Below are 25,621 nucleotides of genomic sequence, written 5' to 3'. Positions count from 1 at the left end.
GAGGAGGCTCAGGCCGATGCGTTAAGCATGATGTACGGCACGACCGCGTAGCGGGACCCGGGCCCGGCACGGCCTGTTCCCGGAACCCCTCTCGCTCCAGAACGGTTCCAGCCAACGGTTCTCACACACATTCTGGAGAGGGGTGGGTTGGGAGTAGGGATAAGACAGTATGGATTTTTGAACTACGGTACGGTACGGTATCTAGTTACACGGTACGGTTTACGGTATTTCACGGTATACGGCATTTCACCTCCTCACCTCTAAAAAAACTAGTATTTTACTTTGAAGGAACTACAGTGCAACACATGATGGAAAAACACACTATTGTAATTAAGCTCAGTTTATTAATAGCAAGCTTATATTAAATTACAAAACTAACTGTTGCAAGCAACTTGAAATGTGAAGTTTCAGCAGCGCATTATTGTGTAATACCGTAAACACAGGGAATGTCACGGTTCTAATACCGTGGACATTTTATACCGTGGTTCACGGATTTACGGTATACCGTCTCATCCCTAGTTGGGAGACACAGGGGGAGGCTGTGGGCCAAGTAGGAGGGGAGGCAGGAGGGTTTTACAGTAGAGGTGGGGCACGCCGGCTACATCACGATGCAATATCGATGCCACGTACTGTAGTTGGCTGTACATGTAGTTCTATCAGAGGTCGTGTCATTGTGTCTTAAGGCACTTCTCACTACTACTCCCTGCCCTCCCTCGCTTGCTTGCTCCCTCCTCCTCTCTCCCTCCTCTCTCTCTCCCTCCTCTCTCTCTCACCCTCCACTCCCTCCTCTCTCTCTCCCTCCTCTCTCTCTCACCCTCCCCTCCCTCCTCTCTCTCTCCCTCCTCTCTCCCTCCCTCCTCTCTCTCTCCGTCCTCCTCTCTCTCTCCCTCCCTCCTTTCTCTCCCTCCTCCTCCTATCCCTCCCCGTCCTCCTCTCTCTCCCTCCTCCTCTCTCTCTCCCTCCCCCCCCCCTCCCCTTCCCTCCTCTCTCTCTCTCTCCCTCTCTCTCTCTCTCCCTCACCCCCCCTCCTCTCATCCCTCTGTTCCTCTCTTGTCTGCAGATCAGCCGGGGTTCTCCAAAGCCTTCGCTGCAGCCGAATGTGTTCTTTAATGAGCACTACAGACAGGCCCAGCGCCCGGGGGGTGGGGGGGGATGAAAGTACGGAGGGATGGAGGGGTAGAGGAATGGAGGGGGGGATCTTCCTCCTTCTCCTGCGGACATGAAGCGCCCCGATAAGAAAAGAGAGGAAAAGGGGCGTGGCGGAGGAGGGCGAGTCTGGCTGAGGAACCAGCGCGTGAAAAAATTATGAGGCCCAGAAGCGAGAGAGGGGTTTGCTTCCCCCCCCCCCCCCCCCCACACACACACACACACAGGGCCTGTTGGCCCCCCGGGGTGGCGATGCCGGGGTGGTGAGGAGATCTCTGCCTGCAGGGGCTGAGCGTGTGTGTGTGTGTGTGTGTGCAGTACGTGCACTTGCGGGTGTTGAGTAGGGGGACTCGAGACGGGAGAGTTGGGGGGGGAACAGACGAGGTAAACTGCATTTTTTCAGGCGTCCCCTCTGCGATGACATGGCCGCCCCGCGAACTGCGGAGCGACGGTTTTAACTGCACCCCAGAGAGAACCTGAGACGCACGATTCACTCGCCAACGCAAACCCTGAGGCGCAGAGACAAGGAACACACACATCCACACACACACACACACACACAAATAACCCAAACTACAAATTGCACATGGACAAGCTTAACGCCAGCCTAGGCTGAGATTTGGTTTGATCCTCCAGTTCATGAGAAGGACTGCAGTAGCGCATGACCCTCTCGTGCTACACAGTCGGTATGCAGTGGGAAACCTTTTAACAATTGCAAGCACGAAGTACAGCAGGTGTGTGTGTGTGTGTGTGTGTGTGCGGTTGTGTGCACACGTGTGTGTGTGTGTGTGCGTGCTTCTGTGCCTGCACCGACCTCTATACACAATTAGTTTGTGTGCAAGAGAGGTAGAGGAGCGTAGGTAAAGGCATGCGTGTGTGTGTGTGTGTGTGTGTGTGTGTGTGTGTGGTCACTGTGTAATTCAGGTAGAGCCAGGAGCTGGGAGAGGAGCTGAGCTGGGATCAGCCAGGGGACAGGGGTTAATATAATTATCTTACTAAACCTTGAGACACAGAGAACATCATTAGTCACGATGAACCGAGAGCCTCAGGCCAGGGGGGAGGGGAAGCAGGGAGGAGGGCAGAGAGGGGCTTCAAAAAATCGGCACCGTTTGCTAAACAATTAGCACAGTGACTAAATCTTAACGCGTGTTTACCGGGCCTGTAGGCCCAAATGGGGGACTGTAGCGCCAAGTCTGCTCGGTAACACGGCCGTAGCCGTACTCCGCAAGGCTTCCTGGACTTCTGCTCTCCGTTTAGATATTCAGTCAATAATGTCTCTCCCTCTCTGCCGCACCATGTTAACCTTGGACGTGTGAGCAGACTGATTGATTTGATAGGATGATGCAGATGATGAATTATGATGCAGAGGAGAACATGTTCTCAGTCCACCTGATGAAACACACATGATGGTTACAACTTCCATATGTGAGGGGATATTATGCTATGTTGATGCCTAGCAGGAACGTGCGCTGTGTGTGTGTGTGTGTGTGTGTGTGTGTGCGTGCGTGCGTGTGTGTGTCATGTACTTCTTGTTTGTAGTATTGCTCTTCCTTATGTTCCTACATTCTGATGATGACAGCAATAGTCTGATTGTAAAATCATGAGTGTGTGTGTGCGTGTGTGTATGTGTGTGTGTGTGTATGTGTGAACACCAAGTGTGCGCGATAATATTATGCTAATTAATGTAACTAACAGGGTACAAACAATCTTTACAAGGACACCATCCCCCTCCCTCTCCATCTCTCACTCTCTCATCTGCTCCATCTCTCACTCTCTCATCCTTCCCTCTCCATCTCTCACCCTCTCACTCTGTCCCCTCCCCTCTCCATCTCTCACCCTCTTACTCTCTCCCCCTCTCCCCTCCCATCTCAATCTCTCCCCCCTCCACCCCCTCTCCATCTCTCACCCTCTCACTCTCTCACCTTCTCCATCTCTCACCCTCTCACCCTCTCCATCTCTCACCCTCTCACCTTCTCCCCTCTCCATCTGTCCCCTACCCTCTCCATCTCTCACCCTCTCACTCTCTCACCCTCTCCCCTCTCCATCTCTCACCCTCTCACTCTCTCACCTTCTCCCCTCTCCATCTGTCCCCTACCCTCTCCATCTCTCCCCCTCTCACTCTCTCACCCTCTCCCCTCTCCATCTCTCCCCTCCCCTCTCCATCTCTCATCCTCTCACTCTCTCCCCCTCTCCCCTCCCATCTCAATCTCCCCCCCACCCCCTCTCCATCTCTCAACCTCTCACTCTCTCCCATCTCCATCTCTCACCCTCTCACTCTCTCACCCTCTCCCCTCTCCATCTCTCCCCTCCCCACTCCATCTCTCCCCTCCCCTCTCCATCTCTCACCCTCTCACTCTCTCACTCTCTCCCCTCTCCATCTCTCACCCTCTCACTCTCTCACCCTCTCCCCTCTCCATCTCTCCCCTCCCCTCTCCATCTCTCACCCTCTCACTCTCTTTCTCCCAGCATGCTGCTCTACTTTAAAGCACACAGGCAGCACCAGGAGAACTCCCCCATGCCAGCCTGCTGCTGGCGGAGACGCAGGCGAAACTCTATACGTGTTTGTGAATTTAAATGGATATCTATAGAAGGAGGAGGGAGGAGGGAAGGATGGAGAGGAGGAGAGGATGGAGAGAAAAAATGTAAAGGGGGGAAAAAGTGCATCAGTGAAACAAAAAAAAACACACAAAAAGCATTGAAAAGAAAAAGAAATCGCTGACTTCAACGTTCTGCTTCTTCTCTGAGGGGGTATAAACAGTGATTATCAAATCAGTTACAACCGCGCTGTCATAAATCACCGGCTATGAGAGGACCCGTGACACGCCTCTCATTGCGCCGCCCGACTTTCTGCGTGCGTCTCTGTTCTGCGGCGCGCTCATGAATGATTTAGAAAGCGATCTGTTTCACCACCCGAGCTGTCTCCCGGGGAGATCACTCAGAGGGGGCGGAGTCACGCTTTGCAGGAGGGGAGGGGCACGGTATGGTAATGAGGCGGGAGGGGCTTGATCACACTCTCTCACAACGTTCAAATTCGATTATGGAATCAGAGCTATGATGTTTGATTCGGTTATGGAATCAGGGCCATGATGTCTTATTTCTCTCACATCAGATGTGCTTGTTCATCGTAACTACAGTATATCCCACGGTAATATCCAAAAGTAAGAGTTTTTGCGATAAAAGTTACCAATAATGATACACTTCATCTTATACGGTAACATTTGAAGTTTAGGCTAAAAGTCAGCATTTCTCCAAAGGGCAGAGTTCTCCTTTCTCTCTCTCTCTTTCTCTGGGCACCTGTGAATAACATTTACACAACGTCACACAAACTATACACCATAATTCATCACCAAATCACACACAGGTCCCATGCTACTGGGAGTTAATTTATCATCCTCTCTTCTGTATCTCTCTCTCTCTCTCTCTCTCTCTCTCTCTCTCTCTCTTGTTCTAACATCCAGTAACCTTCACACACACTAAAGGACACAGCAGCAAACCATGACATAATTCACCACCAGGATGTTATTTTCCAAAGTCAAAGTCACAGAACATCGATAATCAAGAACAAAAAAGCATGGAAGAAGAGTTCGATATCAGCAATTGTTCAAACGCCAGAGGAGAGAGAGAGCGCGAGAGACTGAGAGAGAGAGAGAGAGAGAGAGAGAGAGAGAGAGAGAGAAAGAGAGAGAGACGGGGGCCTGGAGACCATAATTAGTCACCTGGCGAGCTGGAACCTGTCAGTTCTAAGCAGGCTGCAGCTACCTGGCAAACACACCCACTTGTGTTTCAACACGTCCCAAAGACAACAAAAGGCCCAAGTCGTTTTTCCAACGGTGCTGGCCCAGTGACGGACATCACCTGTCCAGCAGCGGAGTCCGTACAGCCACTTCCTGCGGCTCTGAGATACCAGTCAAGCCTGCGGGATCAAAGCCCTCTGATTGGTCTGTTATCCCAGTCCCAGCCTCAGCCCCAGTCCAGTCCCAGCCTCTGCCCCAGTCCAGTCCCAGCCTCAGCCCCAGTCCCAGCCTCAGCCCCAGTCCCAGCCTCAGCCCCAGTCCCAGCCTCAGTCCCAGCCTCAGTCCCAGCCTCAGCCCCAGTCCTAGTCCCAGCCTCAGCCCCAGTCCAGTCCCAGCCTCTGCCCCAGTCCAGTCCCAGCCTCTGCCCCAGTCCAGTCCCAGCCTCAGCCCCAGTCCCAGCCTCTGACCCAGTCCAGTCCCAGCCTCAGCCCCAGTCCCAGCCTCAGTCCCAGCCTCTGACCCAGTCCAGTCCCAGCCTCAGCCCCAGTCCCAGCCTCAGTCCTAGTCCCAGCCTCAGTCCCAGTCCCAGCCCCAGTCTAGTCCCAGCCTCAGCCCCAGTCCCAGCCCCAGCCTCAGCCCCAGTCCCAGCCTCTGACCCAGTCAAGTCCCAGGCTCAGCCCCAGTCCCAGCTTCAGTCCCAGCCTCAGCCCCAGTCCCAGCCTCAGTCCCAGCCTCAGCCCCAGTCCAGTCCAGTCCCAGCCTCAGCCTCAGCCTCAGCCTCAGCCTCAGCCTCAGCCTCAGCCTCAGCCTCAGCCCCAGTCCTAGTCCCAGCCTCAGCTACAGTCCCAGCCTCAGCCCCAGTCCTAGTCCCAGCCTCAGTACCAGCCTCAGCCCCAATCCTAGTCCCAGCCTCAGTCCCAGCCTCAGGCCCAGTCCTAGTCCCAGCCTCAGTCCCAGTCCAGTCCAGTCCAGTCCAGTCCAGTCCAGTCCAGTCCCAGCCTCAGTCCCAGTCCAGCCTTAGTCTCAGTCCTGTCCCAGTCCCAGCCGGACCAACAGCTGGGACGCAGGGAGAATAAAAGCCTCAGGCGCGTTATGCCTCTCAGCAGGGGTCCAGATAACAGAGGGATAAAAACACGGGCAGAAGGAGAGGAAAGACATACGGACATGAAACAACACGTTCACCCAAACACCCTTACACACCAGCTCATCAGCAGCATTAGCACATGGCTTCAGACTAATAACGCCATCTGTCTGCACCGTTAACTTTCTCTGGGGGGAGAGCGTGCGTGTGTGTGTGTGTGTGTGTGTGTTGCATGGGCAATGCAGTGTAAAGTAGAATTTCAAAAGCAATACTACAGACCTACACACACACACACGCACGCACACAGAGCGCCTCATCTAAATGTCTTTCACTTCCATCAAGTCTCCGTGAGCAAATCAAATCAGCGGATGGCGTTTATGGCTGCAAACGGCCGTGGTGCTGCCGGCGAGGACCGCCGGGAGACGAATGTCCCCTCCCGCTTCCTGTCCTCCATCCCTCCATCCATCCGTCTCCATCCCTCCACCCCTCTGTCTAGGCTTAATCAATTTAGGTGGCTCTCCTCCAGCTTACAGCCTGGCCTTTATTCCATTATAGAGGCCCGATCCATGAACCTGCCCCTGATCCATTATACAGTCTCCGGCAGGCAGGTGGAGCCCACCCTGCTCCACCCCGATCCCCAGCCCAGGGAGGATGCTGACAGATGGGCCGGAGAGGAGAGGCGAGGGGGGCGGTGGGCGGCGGAGGGGCAGGGTCTGAGTGGAGCTTCGCCGCGGATCTGATTTCACTGATGGGAATGATGATGGAGAGAGTTTAGTTCAGTCGTACTAGGACTCTCTCAGTCTCCCTCTCTCTCTCTCTCTGTCGCTCTTTCTGTATCCCCCGCTCCCTTTCTCTCCATCTCCTTACATCCCTCTCTCTCTCTCTAACTCTCCAACCTTCTCTCCCTCTCTCTCTCTCATTCTCTCTATCTCTCAACCTCTCTATATTCTGTTCTCTCTCTATCCCTTTCTCTATCTCTTGTCCTCCTTCCCTCTGTCTCTGATGCTCTATAAAGGGATCCCAGAGTTCTTAGAGCCAAGTAGTTTATATCAGGAGAGTCCAGGCCTGGGCTGAGAGCGTTTTATTGGATCTTGTCCTTATTGAACATCGCAGAACTGCTGAACTGTTCGTGAATATGGCTTATATCCTCTGGAAAAAAAAAAGATTTTGAATTTGCTCCGGTATAAAATCTATTATGTTGTCAGCGTTCATGACCTCTCTCTCTCTCTCCTCTGCCCTCTCTCTCTCTCCTCTGACCTCTCTCTCTCTCTCCTCTGACCTCTCTCTCTCCCTCTCTCCTCTGACCCCTCTCTCTCTCTCTCTCTCTCTCTCTCTCTCTCTCTCTCCTCTGACCTCTCTCTCTCTCTCTCTCCTCTGACCCCTCTCTCTCTCTCTCTCTCTCCTCTGACCTCTCTCTCTCTCTCTCTCCTCTGACCCCTCTCTCTCTCTCTCTCTCTCTCTCTCTCCTCTGACCTCTCTCTCTCTCTCTCCTCTGACCTCTCTCTCTCTCTCTCTCCCTCTCCTCTGATCTCCTCTCTTTGCTTTTCTCCCTCTGTCCTCTTCTCCTCTTTTCATCGCCCTGTCCTTCTGTCACTTCTTTGACCTCCTCTCTGCTCTCTATCCTCCTCCTACCCTGTAAGACCCCCTCCTCTCTCTCTCTCTCTCTCTCTCTCTCTGGCTGTCTCTCATCAAGTCTTGTGAGTGATCTCAGTGCCTCCACAAATCTAAATTTACCCGCTCTCCTCTTCCCTCTCTCTTCTTCTTCATCCTGTCCTCCGTCGCTCTCAAGCATTTTCACTTAAAGGGCTCTCGGGTAACAGACTTTATCGATAGAACAGCAGAGCTGAGGCCTGAGTACCTGGCTTCCTGAATACCTGTGCCAGCTCTTTACAGCACAGCCAGTCATTCTGGCAACGCAACGTCGGATCAAGAGCTCACCAACACACACACACACACACACACACACACACACACACACACACACACACACAGGGGAGGCAAATACAAAGGGTAAGGCAGGGCTATAACTTCACTGGCATCAATCTCATCCTCCTCCCCCTCCCCCTCTTCCTCCTCCCAGGGACACCCGAGCCCAGCAGGAAGTGACAACGGTCCCTCCTGTCGATATCGCCGGCCCTATCTCATTACTGTGGCGACCCCGAGTGGTGAGTCGGTCGGCCCTATTATATAAAACCCATTTCACCCTGCTGTCCTCTCAAAGGCACCGGGAGAGAGAGAGAGAGAGAGAGAGAGAGAGAAAGAGAGAAAGAGGGAGAGAGAGAATATTCATTATTCAAATTTGAAGCATTGGAAATCCCGGTCTGTTGGCTGAGCAGATGAGATGGCTTAGCCCTTTTGTCCAGGGAACGTTGACTAATCGTCTGGCCCCCCGAAATCAATTTCGCATCACCGAGCATCAGACACCTCTGATTGTACTGTACTGCCCAGGACCCCCCGCGCGCCGTCACCCGATAGTGCCGCAGGCCGCCCAGAATAACTTTATTGATTAGTGATTATGTTACGGTAGGTGTGGAGGGTAGAGGCGGAGAAGAGGGGGAGGGGCCCGGGGCTCGCTAAATCTGGGTCTGCTGACACCCGATCCGGCCCAGACCTTATCGGCCGCTCCCAGGGTTCGAGAGGGTGGGTTTGACAGAGGAGAGATGGAGGGATGAAAAGACTCGTCTGACTGCAGAACCGGTAAACGGAGAGGAGGGGTGGTTTACGTCTGTCCGTCTGCTGTCCGTCAGTCTCTCCTTCCTCCCTCCGTCTCTCCGTGCTGAGCGTGAGGAGAGCCTGTGATCAATACCGCTAGGCCCTCTCTTCAGAGATAGAGGTCCGGGCTGGTGGGGGGTGGGGGGGGGGGGCTTAGATGCTTTGTCAGCATCCACTCAGGACCTCATCAAGAACTCCTCTACCATCCCACACCCTACACACACCCTACACACACACACACACACACACACACACACACACACACGGGAATGTCAACCAACACCTCCCTCCGTCTCTCGTTCACACGTTTTCAATTCCCCTCTCCTCAGCTTTTCCTCCTCCTCCTCATCCTCCTCCTCATCCTCCTCATCCTCCTCCGGACCGACGAGGATGTTAAATACCATTCAAATGTCACCCTGCCGTATTGATTGGAATAATAATTGTGAAAGGTACGAGAGATGGCTTGTTGATGCTAAGCAGGCGTGCGACGGCTAAACCATCCCTCACTGTCACAAAGTTGCCATGTAAGGGTTCCCGTCTCTCTCCCTGTGGAACGGCGGGGTGGGGTGGGGGGGGTTGGTTACCTCGGACCACCGGGGCCGCCTGTTCGTGTCGTTAATCATCGCTCTCGTCGGCCAATGACGGGTGGCGTAGGGGTCCCAGAGAGGAGAGTGAGGAGCGTGGTGAGGGAAGGGAGGAGTCCTTGTAGACGATCGTGGGTTCAGCTGTGTGCGTGCTTGCGTGCGTGCGTGCGTGTGTGTGTGTGTGCGTGCGTGTATGTGTGTGTGGCGCATAAAGAACGAGAAGTAAATAAATTCCACCGTTGTAAAACAACAAGAAAAAACATACATTATCTTTCCGGCAGCGGAGGACACATTTCAACTGGAGCTGTGAACTTTGAATTGATATGTGAACCACTCAGCCAGAGCTTCGTCTGTTAAAGCGCAGCTCTTTCTGACATGCCGATGCAACTGTAAATTGTTACTCAGGAGACAGAAGTGTGAATAAAAGCGAGCTTCTTTTGGAGGGAATCCATCATTCCAGCAGGCAGGTTGTGTAGGCTTCCTTTTTCCTTTTTGGACTATGTTTTAGATCCAGTACCCCCATAGCACAGCTAAAGACTCTTGTCGGTAGCATTGTAGGAGAGGAACAGTACAGCAATAACTATCTAGTCATCCCTCATGGTGAGTATTAGTGATTTCATTACATATAAGTCATTTAGCAGATGCTTTTATCCATACCCACTTACAATTATGGTTTTGGGATTAACTGCATTGCCCAAGGGCACAGCGGTAGACAAAGACTGATGGTAAATCACTTGTCAAATGGGCTAGCCCAGTCTCAAACAAGCAACCTCTAACTGCCGCCTACGGTACCGGCCCGATTTCGTCAACATGGTAGAACGGCAGGTTAACAGTCACACTGTACAAATATAACCTACACACATTACTACTGTAACATACAGCGCTACCACAGTATGAGCTGAACTCATCGCGCCGCGTAACAATAACACACGTCCGAACTCGGACATCACTCACCGCGCCAGCACCTCGATGTTGGAGATGGCGTAGAAGTACTTGAGCAGGTTGTCCCTCTGGACGTAGGTGCCTCCCAGGGCGGGCCTCAGCAGCCTCAGGCGCAGGTTGGTGAAGGTGAAGAAGTCCCTCAGCCCCTTCATGCTCTCCATGCGCGTGTACAGGCCCTCCATGTTCTTCAGCTGCGGCCCGGCGAAGACGGCGAAGCGCTCGCGCACCTCGAACTTCACGTTCTTATCGTTCTTGGAGCCCACCCAGCGCGAGTACTTCTCGGTGCAGATGACCCGCGTGATGTTGGCGGGCGTCAGGTCCGTGACCCGCTTCGGCGGCATGTTGAAGGCGTCCAGGCAGTCGTCGGCGTAGAACTGGAAGGGCTGCCAGGAGCGGCCGTGGTCCATGGACTTGTCCAGGACCATGACGGTGGGCCGGCCGTACTCGAAGGTGATCTGGACATCGTCGGTCAGCTCCAGGCTCTTGTTCCAGGACAGGGAGATGTTGGCCAGTAGGGGGTCCGGGTAGCGCGACCACGTGACCGTCTGCCAGTAGGTGAGGAGACCGCTACGTTCGCGGTCGCGCATCAGGTGAGGGGGGTGGGCCAGGTCGGGGTTGGAGGCGTCGCACTCGTCACTGCAGAGGTAGGGGTTCTCCTGTGGGGGGGGGGGAAGGGAGAGAGGGGGGGGCGCAGGTCAGAGGAGTGTAAGAAGCGGGTGCTGTATTGTTTGGAAGACCTCTGTTTTTCTCCTTATATCTCCAGTATATGTGGACAGTACTCATCTTCTACACAAAAACACAACACAAAAAGTTAAAAGGGTAAAGCTACCGTGTGACCTTTTAACAAGAAAAAAAAGTCTATTGCAAAAGATACATCACAAGAGAACGCTTATCTACGGTTTCACTTTTTGCTTCTTTGCAGCCGAGGTGTCGCTTGTGAATATAGTCATTTTACGACGCTGTGAAAAAGTGACCAGTCAGTCAAACCCACTCTAGCCATCTAATAACAGCAAAGCAGGAAGTTGCCATCCAGAGAGGCTGGGAGATTAATGATCAGACGCTGAGGGAGACAGCAGAGTAAAGAAACGCTCCCAACGCACACCTACACTAGGCTGGAGAAGGAGGAGGAGAGGAGAGGGAGGAGAGAGAGAAAGAGAGAGACAGAGAGAGAAAGAGAGAGAAAGAAATAGAGAGAGAGAGAGAGAGAGAGAGAGAGAGAAGGAAATAGAGAGAGAGAGAGAAAGAAAGAGAGAGAGAGAGAAAAAAATAGAGAGAGAGAGAGAGAGAGAGAAAGAAAGAGAGAGAGAGAGAAAGAAATAGAGAGAGAGAGAGAGAGAGAAAGAAAGAGAGAGAGAGAGAGAGAGAGGGTGAGAGAGACTACAGATCACATAGGGGACTATATAGGAAGAAAGGTGTGAAAAAAAGTAATGTGCCTACTGTGTGTTTCCTCTCAATGTTTGATGAGAATCTCTCTCACACACGCACAAACACACACACACACACACACACACACACACACAGGAGATATGGAAGGCTTGTTTCCTGTCTGATAACGTAATTATCTTCCCCCCTCTCAACACGAGAGAGAGAGATCACTGTCAGAGCCGACAGACAGACACACACGCACACACACACACACACACACACCCACGCACCACACACAGTGACAGCCTTCTACTCCCCACTTTAATGGGAGAGGCGGAGGAATCGATAGACAGGATGGAGGGTCAGGAGAAGTTGGTGACATGATGGTTTTAATCCAACTGTAGGCTAGTGGTCCATCTGGGCACCGTGTCCTCCATTAGTGAATCCATCTCTCTCTCCCCCCTTTATTCCTCACTCATATCTACCCCTGACTGCCCTCCCCACCCCCACCCCCCCAACACACACACACACACACACAGATTAGTGGACTGTGAACCCTGGCCTAGAAATCCCATTGGAAGTGATCAGAGTGTCACCCTGTCCTGTCCCAGATACACTCCACCACACGGATGAAACACAACACTACAATGGATGTACAGAACTATAGATTCAGATTCAGTTTAGTTTGCCGTGTATATGGTTTACACATGCTAGGAGTTTGTTAGGGTGCTGGAATGGACCAAATTTGGGGTATGCATGTGTAGGTGTGTGTGTGTGTGCGTGCGCATGTGTGTGTGTGCATGTGTGTGTGTGTGTGTGTGTGCATGCATGTGTGTGTATGCGTACGTGCATGCGTGTGTGTGTGTGTGCGGTTGTGCATGCATGTGTGTGTGTGTGCGCTTGCATGCGTGTGTGGGTGTGCATGCATGTGTGTGCGTGTGTGTGAGTGTGTGTGTGCATGCATGTGTTTGTGTATATGCTTGCGTACATGCCGTATGTGTATGTGTGAGTCCAGTGTGTTGAGTTTGGGAGGGAGGCTCAGCGAGCTGTGAGCCGACCCTCCTGATTGACCTCTCTGAGCCGCAGGGATGACCAGAGCGGATCTCTCCTATTGTTTGGGGCAGGGTTGCGTGTGAGCGTGTTCTCTTAAGCCGTGGCCTCTTCACCACCCTCCTCTGCCCTGCCCTATATACAGTACACCCTGCCAGCACACACACACACACGTACAGTACACACACACGTACAGTACACGTACACACACACACACTACAAACACAGACTCTATCTCTCTCACTTACACACACACACACACACACAAACACACAAATCCTGGCCAACTGCTACGGCAGGTGGCCTACACCGCTAAGCCCCTCCAGCAATTATCCTCGCTGGGATCCTGTCGCCACGACTACGGGCTCCATGGCGCTGTAACTGTCACCATGTCGACGCGCCGCGTGGCGCTGTGATAAGTGGGATCCCCGTTTTTGGGCGGGACGACAACGACAACGTCCCACGCAGAACAGACGCTAGGATAGTAGATGCTTCACCCGAAGAACAGGCAGACAGCTGCCGCGGGACTCGCTCCCAAAATACTGCGGTATCGATCCCACTCTGCGCCGAGGACGGGGGATGAGAGCGTTCCTCTAAAGCGCGGCCCGTCATAGGAACCCTGTCGTCCCCAAGGACGTTCACGACCGTCACGGGGCGAGACGTGGCGGAGGTCCATGCATAATGAGCACACCTCATTCTGTTCATGCACAAATACGGCGCTACTGTACAACTCAATATCGACCCAAACAACCCAAATCAAGAGGAGTGTTTTGTTGCTGAAGTTCAAACTCTCTCTCTCTCTCTCTCCTTTTCCCTTTCTCTCTCCTACTACCTCTCTCTCTCCCTCTCTCTCCTACTACCTCTCTCTCTCTATCTCTCTCTCTCTCTCTCTCTCTCTCTGGATAGTGTTATATAGATATATGGATGTCACCTAGTACTGCTACCATGGGGAATAAAAAAGAGACAGTCAGAGAACACAATTTGGCGCGTGTGGAGGAACCATCAGATGGAGTGACCCCCACAGCAGCCCCACGCTGGGAGTCTGGGACCAGGAGAGGGATGTTGCTTTTCCACTTTATTTAGTAGTCTTGAGTTTGCCCTTTATAGACCATATCTGATTGGCCTGCCAGTAGTGTCTAATGTGTGTGTGAGAATGTGTGTGTGTGCATGCATATGCATGTACATGAGTTTATGTGTGCATGCATGCCCATGCATAAGTGTTTTTTGTGTGCATATGTGTGTGTGTGTGTGTGTGTGTGTGTGTGTGTGAGAGAGAGAGAGAGAGAGAGAGAGAGAGAGTGCTAGAGAGAGAGCGTTAGAGAGAGAGAATGACACGGAGACAGAGAGAGAGGGAGACAGAGAGAGAGAGAGAGAGAGAGAGAGAGAGAGAGAGATGGAGTGTGGCATTATGCTAACCCTCACTATTTTTCCTTGGTTAATTACAGAATGTGTCTCCCTCGGGTGTTCTGTGACAGAACAGTGGCTAATGTGTGTGTGTGTGTGTGTGTGTGTGTGTGTGTGTGTGTGTGTGTGTGTGTGTGTGTGCGCGTTTTCGGGGAAAGCAGGCCAGAGGACACGAGACAAATCCCACCGCTGGCTGAGCCAAGAGGAGAGGGGGTGAGGAGGGGTGAGGAGAGGGATGAGGGGGGGTGAGGAGAGGGAGTGAGGAGGGGTGAGGAGAGGGATGAGGTGGGGTGAGGAGAGGGGGTGAGGAGGGGTGAGGAGAGGGGGTGAGGAGGGGTGAGGAGAGGGGGTGAGGAGGGGTGAGGAGAAGGGGTGAGGAGAGGGATGAGGTGGGGTGAGGAGAGGGGGGTGAGGAGAGGGGGTGAGGAGGGGTGAGGAGAGGGGGTGAGGAGGGGTGAGGAGAGGGGGTGAGGAGGGGTGAGGAGAGGGGGTGAGGAGGGGTGAGGAGAGGGATGAGGTGGGGTGAGGAGAGGGGGTGAGGAGAGGGGTGAGGAGAGGGGGTGAGGAGAGGGATGAGGAGAAGGGGTGAGGAGAGGGATGAGGCGGGGTGAGGAGAGGGGGTGAGGAGGGCATCCGGCTGCTGCAGCGCTCCCCCAGGCCGACCCGTTCTCATATGACCAGGTCTGCCTGGGGCTTTGTTACATAAGGAAGGAGGAACGCTGGGAGGAGCACACGCTTTCATCCTCGGGACACAGGAAACCCTGCCCTGATTCTACAGACCCCTCTCAAGTTCATTCATCCTAACTATGATGAATGAATGACCCACAAACCTCTCATACGGTCCTGAATACACACACATGCCTCACCCCCGCCCCCCCAAAAAACACACCTTCTCCTCCTCAATCCACTATCATTATAAGGTCCTTGTTATCAGCTCAGTCTGCCAGCAGAGTGAAGCTCCAGGTGCATGGAGGAGAGCAGGGGTCAGCAGGAAGTGGGTTGTTTGGCTCATCAGCTCACTTCAGGCTGCCTGAGCCCTTCCAGCCAATCCTGCTTAGACTCACCTACGTCCTACCTGAGACCTGTCCTGGCTATAAGTCTCACTTATAGCTGTCTGCACACCCACTAACCCAGTGTAGTTGAACACTCTGCTTACTTACATCACAACTCAGAAGTGGAGAGTGCGCTTTACAATGGCCTCTCATTCACCCACTCACACACACATCCACACACCAATGGCGGTAGATGCCATGCAAGGTGCCAGGCTGATCATTGGGAGCGATTTGGGGTTCAGCGTCTTGCCCAAGGACACTTCGACATGTGGACTGGAGGAGCCGGGATTCGAACCGCTGACCCTGCGATCATTGGACCACCCGCTCTACCTCCTGAGCCACAGCCGCCCCATGATAAGACTAACGTTGTTACCGTGTTCAGATGGGATGCGAGAGCGTTGTGAAGCGTCGATAATCACACGAGCAGGAGCCTGGCTGTTCACACCAAAAGTGCATTTCCCTGCTCCTCTGCACTTTAATCACATGCATTTGCTCGCGAAAAAATAGACCAGACGCCGATTCTGTCACGGCCCCACCGCACTGGCCTCGCCGGTCCATTTCCCCCGACGCTGCCTCTGTCTCTGCCTCTGACCCTGTCCCTGCCTCTGACCCTGTCCCTGCCTCTGACCCTGTCCCTGCCTCTGAACCGTCCCTGCCTCTGACCCTGTCCCTGCCTCTGACCCTGTCCCTGCCTCTGAACCTGTCCCTGCCTCTGAACCGTCCCTGCCTCTGACCCTGTCCCTGCCTCAGAGCCTGTCCCTGCCTCTGACCCTGTCCCTGCCTCGGAGCCTGTCCCTGAAAATGAGTCCCCGAGCACCTCCTGGAGGGCACAGAGGGAACTGCGAGCACATCAGCAGCGAACTTGAGCGGGGTGCGCTCCCAACCAACACCTGCTGTTCATCTCGGCGATTGCGCCTCTCATTAACCAGCCACCGAGAGATCCCGCACCTGCAGCTCATCAACCTATCTCCTCGAGGTTAAGAAGCCGCTCCACACACTAGTCTGCTCCAGTTCGTTGACCAACCTAGGCTATGTCTCAAACGGCTAAAATGCTGCCTATTTAGGCGGCATTCGGAGGCAGGGGGGCATCAAGTCATGTCCCAATCGAATATTTACAAATATGCTGCCTGCTGAGGTGTCTCCGACTGGGCAGATTTTGAAGGCAGCACAGATGTAGCCTTCGTTGGTCAAGATATCCCACAATCCCATGCGCCCGCTCCACTGCTCCAACAAAAAGAGCAATTTTGGAGAGCAATTTTGTCTCCACGACTGATATATATAGTATGTCACTTTATGAAGTTTGTCTGACTAACCTGCTCATGCCTGAACCTCGCCTTGTCAATAAACACGCCTCTGGGCTTCACCCCCTTGCCGATTGGGTCCTCGACTGTAACCCTAACAGATTCTCTCTGCCATGTCTCTGTGGAAACTCGTCATCACTGGAAATAAGGGAAACCTCAGTGCTTAATGAGTATAAATAAAGGTTTGAAATGAAATTCAGGCGCTAGAGGGCGCAAGACCTCGGCAACGCGACGCGACAGTCACATTGGTTACCATGGGCGCCGAAAGGAAACTGGTTGCACTGCGCTTTCGCGTCCACTCTGAAGCCGCCGTAACTCCCAGTTCAGACTGGATGTAGTCTCTCTCCAGACTCAAATATTACGTTGAATCGCTGCGCTCCGCATACTACATAATAGAGTCTGTGCCACTTCGCTGCCCAAGCTGGTGTTCTGAGGGCGTATCGATGGTTCAAAGTGACAGGTCGTAGCAGCAAATTAGATACGCTAGCCCAGGTTAGATGGGCGGGGCATATCTTTGGGAGGGAACGCCTGATCGTGAAAGTCGTTACTGATTGTTGTCGCAGGGATTCCTGCGAAACCAATGAATTTCCAGGATTTGAGCACCATATTTTTGCATGAAGTGTCCCAGACCCATAGAGAGATCTACAGCATGCAGTAACGTAGTCAGCATAGCTTATGTAGTGTATCAGCGAAATAACTCTCATGGGTCTGGCGTTGAGACTAGACTGGACGCGGAAGTGTCCACTCTCATGCGAGCAGGAACCTGGCAGCTCACACCAGAAGTGCATTTCTCCGCACCGTCACCAACCGATTCTTCTCCTCTGCACTTTATTCACTCACATTTGCTCGCGACTCATGGAAAAAATAGACCAGACGCCGAAACTATTGCTGCAGCGCACAAGCTGGCCGCAGAGCTCCGCGTTGCAGCCGCTGTGAACGGTCAAACTGGTCAACATGGCCGCCGAAAGGAACGCGGCGGCACTTCACACCGGCTGGCTCGATCAAAGCGATAAAATCGGCGTATAAAAATAAAGTTAAAATCAGATCTGGAGCGTGGGTTGACTTTATTCGTTCATTAAACGTTTAATATAAGTTAAACATTATGTTCATTGATATGTAGGCTAGCCGTCTACAAATCTAATAAAGAAATCAACGTGTTAATGTAATTTTGCTCTGATCCGAGTTAGCTCAATCAACACTGAATAGGTACAGCTTTAGTTATGCGTGTGCATGAGGACTATCACAAGCTATAACTATGCTATGACTATAACAAGCCATCATCAGTAAAGCTTCGATATCATGATTCACCATGGCAACCAATGAGAAAAAAAGTTTGTCCTACTTCACCCCACTGGAAACTTTCCGTTCCAGAAAGAGAGGTATTCAAACTCAGTTATCACGGTCTCATCAAGCAAATGGCAAAAACTGATGAAGGAATGTAGCCTACTGGGGCAGCAGATTATTAAGGAATGTTCATTGGAAAAATAAAGAAAGATATTTATAGAAAGTGTTGTAAATTGTATGCTCAAGCAAGTATGTGTGTCGTAAATTTAACATGTGCTCTGTACCTGTTAAGATTACCTGGTTTAGAACCTTCTGTACTCCTCTTTACACTACCCATCTTTACACGGCCCATCTTTACACTGCCCATCTTTACACTACCCATCTTTACACGGCCCATCTTTACACTGCCCATCTTTACACTGCCCATCTTTACACTGCCCATCTTTACACTACCCATCTTTACACTGCCCATCTTTACACTACCCATCTTTACACGGCCCATCTTTACACTGCCCATCTTTACTCTGCCCATCTTTACACTGCCCATCTTTACACTGCCCATCTTTACACTGCCAATCTTTACACTGCCAATCTTTACACTGCCCATCTTTACACTGCCCATCTTTGGTGTAGATATAGACAGAGTAGCCTAAGATGGCTCACAGTGGCCTATAATGACAGTATGAGGCTGCTGCTTAAAGCTCCTAGAAGCTGTAGCGCTAGTCATGTGTTTGTTAGTCTTGGTGTTCCCACCTGCCTTGCTGTTCTACAAAATCTGATGTATAAATGTATGTGTAGAGTCTCTGAATCAGAACATGACTTTATTTCTGTAATAATCAACCCTCAGACGCAGCTCTGTCAGGTTCTCTTGTAGAATGTGGAGCCACTGCCGCTCATGTTTATACTGAATTTGTATTGAACTGAACTCCTTTCCACTTAGTCTAGGTCTTTTTTTATTTTTTAGAATTGTTTGTATGTATTTTATTGTATGTATTTTATTGTGCTATGGACGTCCCTGTGTCTGAAATAAAGTTTGAATTGAATTTAATATAAAAATACCAATTGCATTTGGAAATAAATGAGACCAAATGAAATGTGAAAGACCAGTCTTTGACGGTGGAGGTGCTACACTGTAGCTTAACAGGCTAAAAGTGATTCCGCAGATTGTTCAGATGAATCCAAAAACTTCCCTGTATAGTATTTTGCTGTATTAATTTAGTAGGCTACCTTTTGTAGCCTACTTTTATATCTGTCTTAATTAACCTACAGTTGTAGTTCACAGGGCTAGTCTGAGTGTAGTCAGGGCTAGGTTGAGTGTAGACAGGGCTAGGATGAGTGTAGACAGGGCCAGGTTGAGTGTAGACAGGGCTAGGCTGAGTGTAGACAGGGCTAGGCTGAGTGTAGACAGGGCTAGGTTGAGTGTAGACAGGGCCAGGATGAATGTAGACAGGGCTAGGATGAATGTAGACAGGGCTAGGATGAGTGTAGACAGGGCTAGGATGAGTGTAGACTAGGGCTAGGGTGAGTGTAGACAGGGCTAGGCTGAGTGTAGACAGGGCTAGGATGAGTGTAGACAGGGCTAGGATGAGTGTAGACAGGGCTAGGATGAGTGTAGACAGGGCCAGGCTAGGCAGGGGAGAGGCAGAATAGCTCCTGGCCCCGACTGGGAAGCACTGATCCACACTACCAGCTGCCATCTTCCTCTCTTCCAGCATGCCCCTCTTCCGTTCTGTCCTGCTACTCCCTTTCTCTCTCTCTCTCTCTCTCTCTCTCTCTCACACACACACCATCTCTCTCTTCCTCTTTCTCTCTTTCCCCCTCTCACTTTCCCTCTCTCTTTTATACAGTCTCCCTCTTTCCCTCTTTCTCTCCCTCTCTCTCTCTCATACACTCTCCCTCTTCCTCTCTCTCTCTCTCTCATGTCTATTTTTAGAACTGGCTCATTTCTGCCTTCTAAAACTAGCAAATCTGTTGTGGAACAGGAGGGTTTTCTTCCTTTATCAAATACAGTACACATACTGTACTCTCTCTCTCTCTCTCACACACACACACACTGTATTCACAGGTAACCCCCCGCAGTTTCCTGTCATCACCCTAAACCTACACACACACACACACACACACACACACACACACTGAGTCAATTTGCATGGAGGTACTCCACCTGGTTCTAGGGAGGGTGCTGATTGAGGGTTTTGGTTCAAGAGTGAAACACATGAAATATACATTGAGAAGCTGTAGTAACACAGTGTGCTGGTTCTGAGGGGTGTATGTGCGTGCGTGTGTGTTTGTGTGTGTGTGTGTGTGTGTGTGTGTGTGTGTGTGTGTTGCTGTGCTGGTTTGATTTCATCTTTCTGCTTAGCTAAGCTGTGATCCTCCTATCCTCTCCCTCATCATTAGTCCCCTCTCTCTCTCTCTCTCTCTCTCTCTCTCTCTCTCTCTCTGCAACACACACCCCATCCCCCAGCAGATAGCTACAGTAGCAAGCTACTGTAACACAGCCTCCACCAACCAACTCCCCAAATACAGAGAATCACAGTCACATACACCATCCTCAAAGGGGAGTCACAGGCGCCATGTTGAGAGGAGCCAGCTTGCTAGGAAACCACAGATAAATGGGAGTCTCAGAAACATGGCTCCCAGAGGAGCTAGAGAGCACCAAAACCAGCCAAGGCAGGGAAATCTGCATCTCAACACCAGAACTTCTTCCACCGAAGTTCCCGCTAGTTTCTGTCTTTTTGTTGCTCGGTGAAAGCAGAGGGGTAAAAACTGTTCAGTTTTTCAGTGTTATGGGTAAAAACTGTTCAGCAGCAGCAGCTCTGCAGTGCCTGAACTCTTATTAAAGATCAGCATCTCTCTCTCTCTCTCTCACGCACACACTCACTCTTTCTTCACCCTCTCTTTCTCCTCTCCCTTTCCACCTCTCCTTTTCCCTCCTTCTCTTATACCTCCCCCCCTTTCTCTCTCTCTCTCTCTCTCTCTCTCTCTCTCTACCCATAGTTATGCAGTGCTCCTTCCCTCCGTGGCGCTGAGTTTCTCTTGACTTGTGGGGACTGCTGAATGAGTCCATGTAAATGTACACCAATTAGATTGAGATAGAGAACCCAGCTCTCCTGTAACGCTGACAAATATGGTGATTTGGGGGGGGGGGCGGGGGGGGGGGGGGGTAGTGTGCTGCTTTTCCCATAAATAAATGATCTGTACCAATAACCTCAACCACTCCCTCACCTTAAGTCCTGGGAGAGAGGTGAGGAGAGTGTATGTGTGTGTGTGTGTGTGGGGGGGGGTAAGATATATCTCTTATCTCTTGCGTATACTGTCTGGCCAGTGCACACCCTTTACATGTGCACTATCACATGAGGTCACAGGAAAAACAAGCACTGATGCAGCCTGGGCTTCCAGTCATCCATCCATATCCAATGTGGGTCTTACTTCAGCACTAAAGGTAGGTTCTTTGGCTTGGGGGTGCTGTGTGGAGTCAAGACACAAACACACTTATGGTGTGGTTGGCCGGCCCACACGGTAGACCTCTCTGGTTTACGGTGAGACCCCTGTCTCCGTCTCTAGACCCCTTGGTTCTTGGTCCCCTTCTAAAGGTCAGAGGTCATCAGAAGGGGCTTTACTTGGAGAAGAGATGGGAGGAGAGAGACGAGAAGGATTGGCGGGAGAATGGAGGCCCACGCCCTCATCTCTACAGGCACGTCCGCGTTAGAGAGCGCTAGGGATGAGACAGTATGGATTTTTGCATTACGGTACGGTACGGTATCTAGTTACTCGGTACGGTTTACGGTATTTCATGATATAAGGCATTTCACCTCCCCAACACACATAAAGTACAAGTATTTTACTTTGAAGGAACTACAGTGCAACACATGATGGAAAACACACTATTGTAATTAAGCTCAGTTTATTAATAGCAAGCTTATATTAAATTACAAAATTAACTGTTGCAAGCAACTTGAAATGTGAAGTTTCAACAGCACATTATTGTGTAATACCGTAAACGTAATACCGTAAACACAGGGAATGTCACGGTTCTAATACCATGGAGATTTTATACCGCGGTTCAAGGTTTTACAGTATACCGTCTCATCCCTAGAGAGCGCTCACACTGGACACAGCTGACTGTCCGTCTGCCGGAATCTACTCTGTTATGCTGACCAGGCCATTCAACCATCCCCAACTGCCACCACTCCACTCCTCCACCCCTCTCTCCCCCTCCATCCCTCTCTCCATCTCACCCTCTACAGCTCTCTCTCTCGTCGGCCACTCCCCCCGTCTCTCCCTCCTCCAGAAGCCGGTATGGACGGACAAACGTCAGCTGGCTGACCCAGCAGAGGAAGCCCATTAGGACCCAATCAATATTTCATAGCTCAGGAACATAGTTCTTCTAGAAGTTTCTGGAGCCGGGGCCATTAGAGGGCACGTGCCGATACAAGGCGGCAGCCTTCCACTCCTCTTTCTCTCTCTCTCTCTCTCCCTCCTTTCATTCATGCTCGTTCTCTCTCCTTCGCTCACTCGTTCTCTCCATCTCACTCCCTCCCCCCTCCCCCTCTCCCCTCTCTCTCCCACACCTCTCTCCCTCTGTCTTTTCCTCCTCATCTCTCTCCATCATAGAGCCTTTCTTAGCCGTCAGCGTTTTCCTGTACTTCTACATTAAACAAATCATTAACCATTAGGTATCTGGGGACGATATCCGCCCCTCCTCATGCAGTCAAACGACCCCTGAGTCCTGTGATTAGTCTCAATTAATGTGTTGGTGTGTGTGTGTATGTGTGTGTGTATGTGTGTGTGCGTGTGTGTGCGTGTGTGTGTGTGTATATGTGTGTATATGACGTGTGATTGTGAGAGAAGAGCAAATTTAATGTCTTAATGAATTTGTGGAAGACACATCAACACTGCCTGGCATATTCGCACATTCATTTTGACCTGAAAAGGACTCTCTCCTTCAAGAGAAGAATACATCCCTCATTAAATTGCCTGTCTGTTGAGTCCTAGATTACCTGGTCTGACCTAACAGTGACTGGCCAGCCCACTGACAGGGATCAAGCACACAAATTATTTCAACAGAATCAACACTAAGCCAACCATTACACATTTCCTCACATAATTACGGGGGTAGTTCACCCTTGTTAGTAAGAGCTATCTGAGATTTGAGATTCCTCTAACTTTGGAGTTAATTACACTGTTAATTTATGATCAATAACTTGAGAGAACAGGTGAACTAGCATGGCATTGCAGACTATTTTTTCGCAGCTCTGTCTTTGCCCTGCGTGCCCTTGAGCGACAGAGGTCCTCCCCCACTTCCGCCTGGCACTTTATCAAGACACATTTGAAATGCACCAGAAAAACCCAATCAAACCGGATGACGTCCTGCCAACACAACGAGTGTAAACAACACCTCCAGACCACTCTGAGAGAAGCAGGTCCATGCCAAGTCATTTCACTTGTATCATGCCTTTACGCGGAGGCCAGGTTCTGCTCACATTCACGCTGCATCAGGAGGATTCTACCCTGACTAAGCCCAATTATCTGGTCAGCTTTTCAAACGTTGTGTGTTCTCATATTTCATCTCTTGTGCTATAATGTTGTCTATGTAGCCTATCCATCAAGCTATCCAATTACGCAGTTCTCATCAAGCAACTCCGTGTGACAGTGAATTTAGGCCCGACAACAGGCCCAGGATCGCAGACCACACACACATGCTCATCTCAAACTACAACGTAACCAGTAACCACTCACCGAGGACGAAAGCTCTGATAAACTACACGTTAGCAAACGTTTTCACCACAGCGTCTCCAGAACCCGGCCCGACTTACCAGCGTGCAGAACCTCTCGGGTGGGTTTCCACAGGTGATGCCCGGCGGGTCCACCTTGATTCTCATGTGGTCCCTCATGGTGTTGGTTTTGGGCTGGCAGGCGTAGTACTCCCACACCGCGCCATCGTCCGTGCTCACCAGGGACTTGCACAGGTCGTACTGGCCCAGCGTCACGGCGAAGCACTGCAGCAGAAACACGGCCCGGCGGAGCATGGCAGTCGGGGGAGGAGCCACCAGAGTGGTCCGACAGGAGGGGTACGGACGAAAGGCCGAGGAGGGCCACGGTAGTCAGAGGTGGGGTGATGCGCGTGGAACGCGAGCCGTGATCATGTAGACACATTGAGTGGTTCTTGCGTTACCATCGTACGTCTGTGCGCTTCGGGAGCGAGGTGGTGACAGGGTGAGAAGGTCGGCTATACTACAAATAAAAAGGCCACATCAAGTTAAATGTGAACGTTAGGATGTGCTAGCCTTTCTCTACAAATATTTACTGCTTTCAAAGAACATAACGCTTTCTGGTTTTGACGGTTGATGTCTAAAGGAGTGACAGGTGACGGATGCGGGGCGTATAAAGTAACAGAGAGACAAAGTGTACTTCAATCATAGTGCTGCGCCTCAGACAAAGGGTTGTTTAGGTATCAGCACAGATCCACATGCCGACCAGTGAGATGTTTTAAGTGCCGGGAGTGAGGAGAGCTGCCAGATAGACTAACGGTGACAGAGAAATTGCAGCTTCTTTTGGTACTTCCATTGGACGTGCCACATCGGCCCACCTCTGTTTCTGTGGTTGTCCTGTAATGATATAAGAGAGGGAGGGTTAGAAAGAAAAAGAGAGGCGGTGATCTATTATCCTGATTTCTATTATCTGATTTCCTGTGGAGGCGTTTGATGAAGTTAGGTTTATGAAGTCTGATTTGTGGAAGCCTATGCTATGCATTGGTATCTAAGAATATCGTCATAACTTATGACTGAAGAGGATGAGACTTGGCGCAAACAGATGTTTATAGCCTACAGATTTTTATGTATTGTAAATTGCTGTGATAACGTTTTGAGGGGTTTAGGGCAGGCTTTTAAGACATTGCAGTAATGCCAAAGTTGTGCGTGGGTGTGTGGGGGGGCATCATGAGAGATCACCCACTTTCCACAGTCAGACTGTGATTGACAACCTTCAAGTAGACGTGCACTTTAACGTTCAGTAGCTTAAATAGGGTACCAAGTCATATCGCCTAAGGCTCAGACGCTCCATAGTTTACTACTACAAACCAGATCTTAATGTTTGATCCTGTTTTCTTCTGACACGTGATGGCAGATTAATCGTAATTAGGATTTTCTCATCTCAAATCATGCTGTTCAGTGATGAGCCCCTCATGCGTAAATGTCATAGGAGCTGCCGCCTGCGCCCGAGAGTAGATTTGCAGTCTCTCCCTTGCTGGAAGACACAGGCTAAAAGTCATATTTGACTAACAGTGGTCTCCAGTCACACGGTCAGCCCGTGGAAGTGTCCTACACACACATACTATCCACTATAATGTTGCCTACCGGACGCAAACGACTTAACGTGTAGTTTTGAAGTCTGCAAATCGGCTGTCCTGCACTGATCCGTACAGGGGTGTGTCAAATTGCAACCGTTCGGGCAGAGCTGCATCGCGCCCCTCTAAATTGATTTAGCCTATTTGTGAGTATTTTGAAAAGTGACAACTTCTGACTTAAGTGTACATTACAGGGTGATAACAACCAAACATTTTATGACATGATGACAACATTCCGTTGTAGATTCACTTCGAAAATGGCAGGTCTTTTCAACAGTGAAATAGCCTACACTTCAGTCTGACATGTTCACGAGATAAGGCACTTACTTTTAATGTTCATCCGGGAGAACCGCTCCGTGTCCCGTTATAGAACGATTTGTTTGCCATAAACCCACAAAAGCATCCACGGTACCGGGCTTCAGTCGATGTAGTAGCCTAGGCTATTATACTCCCGTTATCAGTACGCGATCTCGCTGTTTGTTTGTTCCTCTGCCGGTTACTTTTTTATTGCACCGAGGATGGCGGCACGGCACATCGGTGTCCTAGATCTGGAACGGCGAGGGTACAGCAAGAATTCCAGTGTGAAGGAGTATCAAAAGTAGAAAATATTGACTTTGA

The 25,621-nt window shown here is 51.0% G+C and overlaps 1 protein-coding gene across 1 annotated transcript in view; it reads right to left on the bottom strand.

Moving 5' to 3' along the window:
- The window catches only part of ntng2b (netrin g2b), a 57,189-nt gene extending 33,088 nt beyond the window's left edge, over positions 1-24,101 (bottom strand). Inside the window, exons 1-2 of the mRNA XM_084441853.1 lie at positions 23,475-24,101; positions 10,212-10,855 (exon numbers count right to left, since the gene is read on the bottom strand). Coding sequence (XP_084297979.1) covers positions 10,212-10,855; positions 23,475-23,687 — 857 coding nt within the window. The 5' untranslated portion in view covers positions 23,688-24,101. The remainder of the gene's footprint in view (positions 1-10,211; positions 10,856-23,474) is intronic.
- Positions 24,102-25,621: the final 1,520 nt, after the last annotated feature.

The sequence above is a fragment of the Borostomias antarcticus genome (genome assembly GCF_949987555.1).
Source record: "Borostomias antarcticus genome assembly, chromosome: 8".
Classification (NCBI taxonomy): domain Eukaryota; kingdom Metazoa; phylum Chordata; class Actinopteri; order Stomiiformes; family Stomiidae; genus Borostomias; species Borostomias antarcticus.
This window is presented reverse-complemented; position numbering and strand designations above follow the sequence as displayed.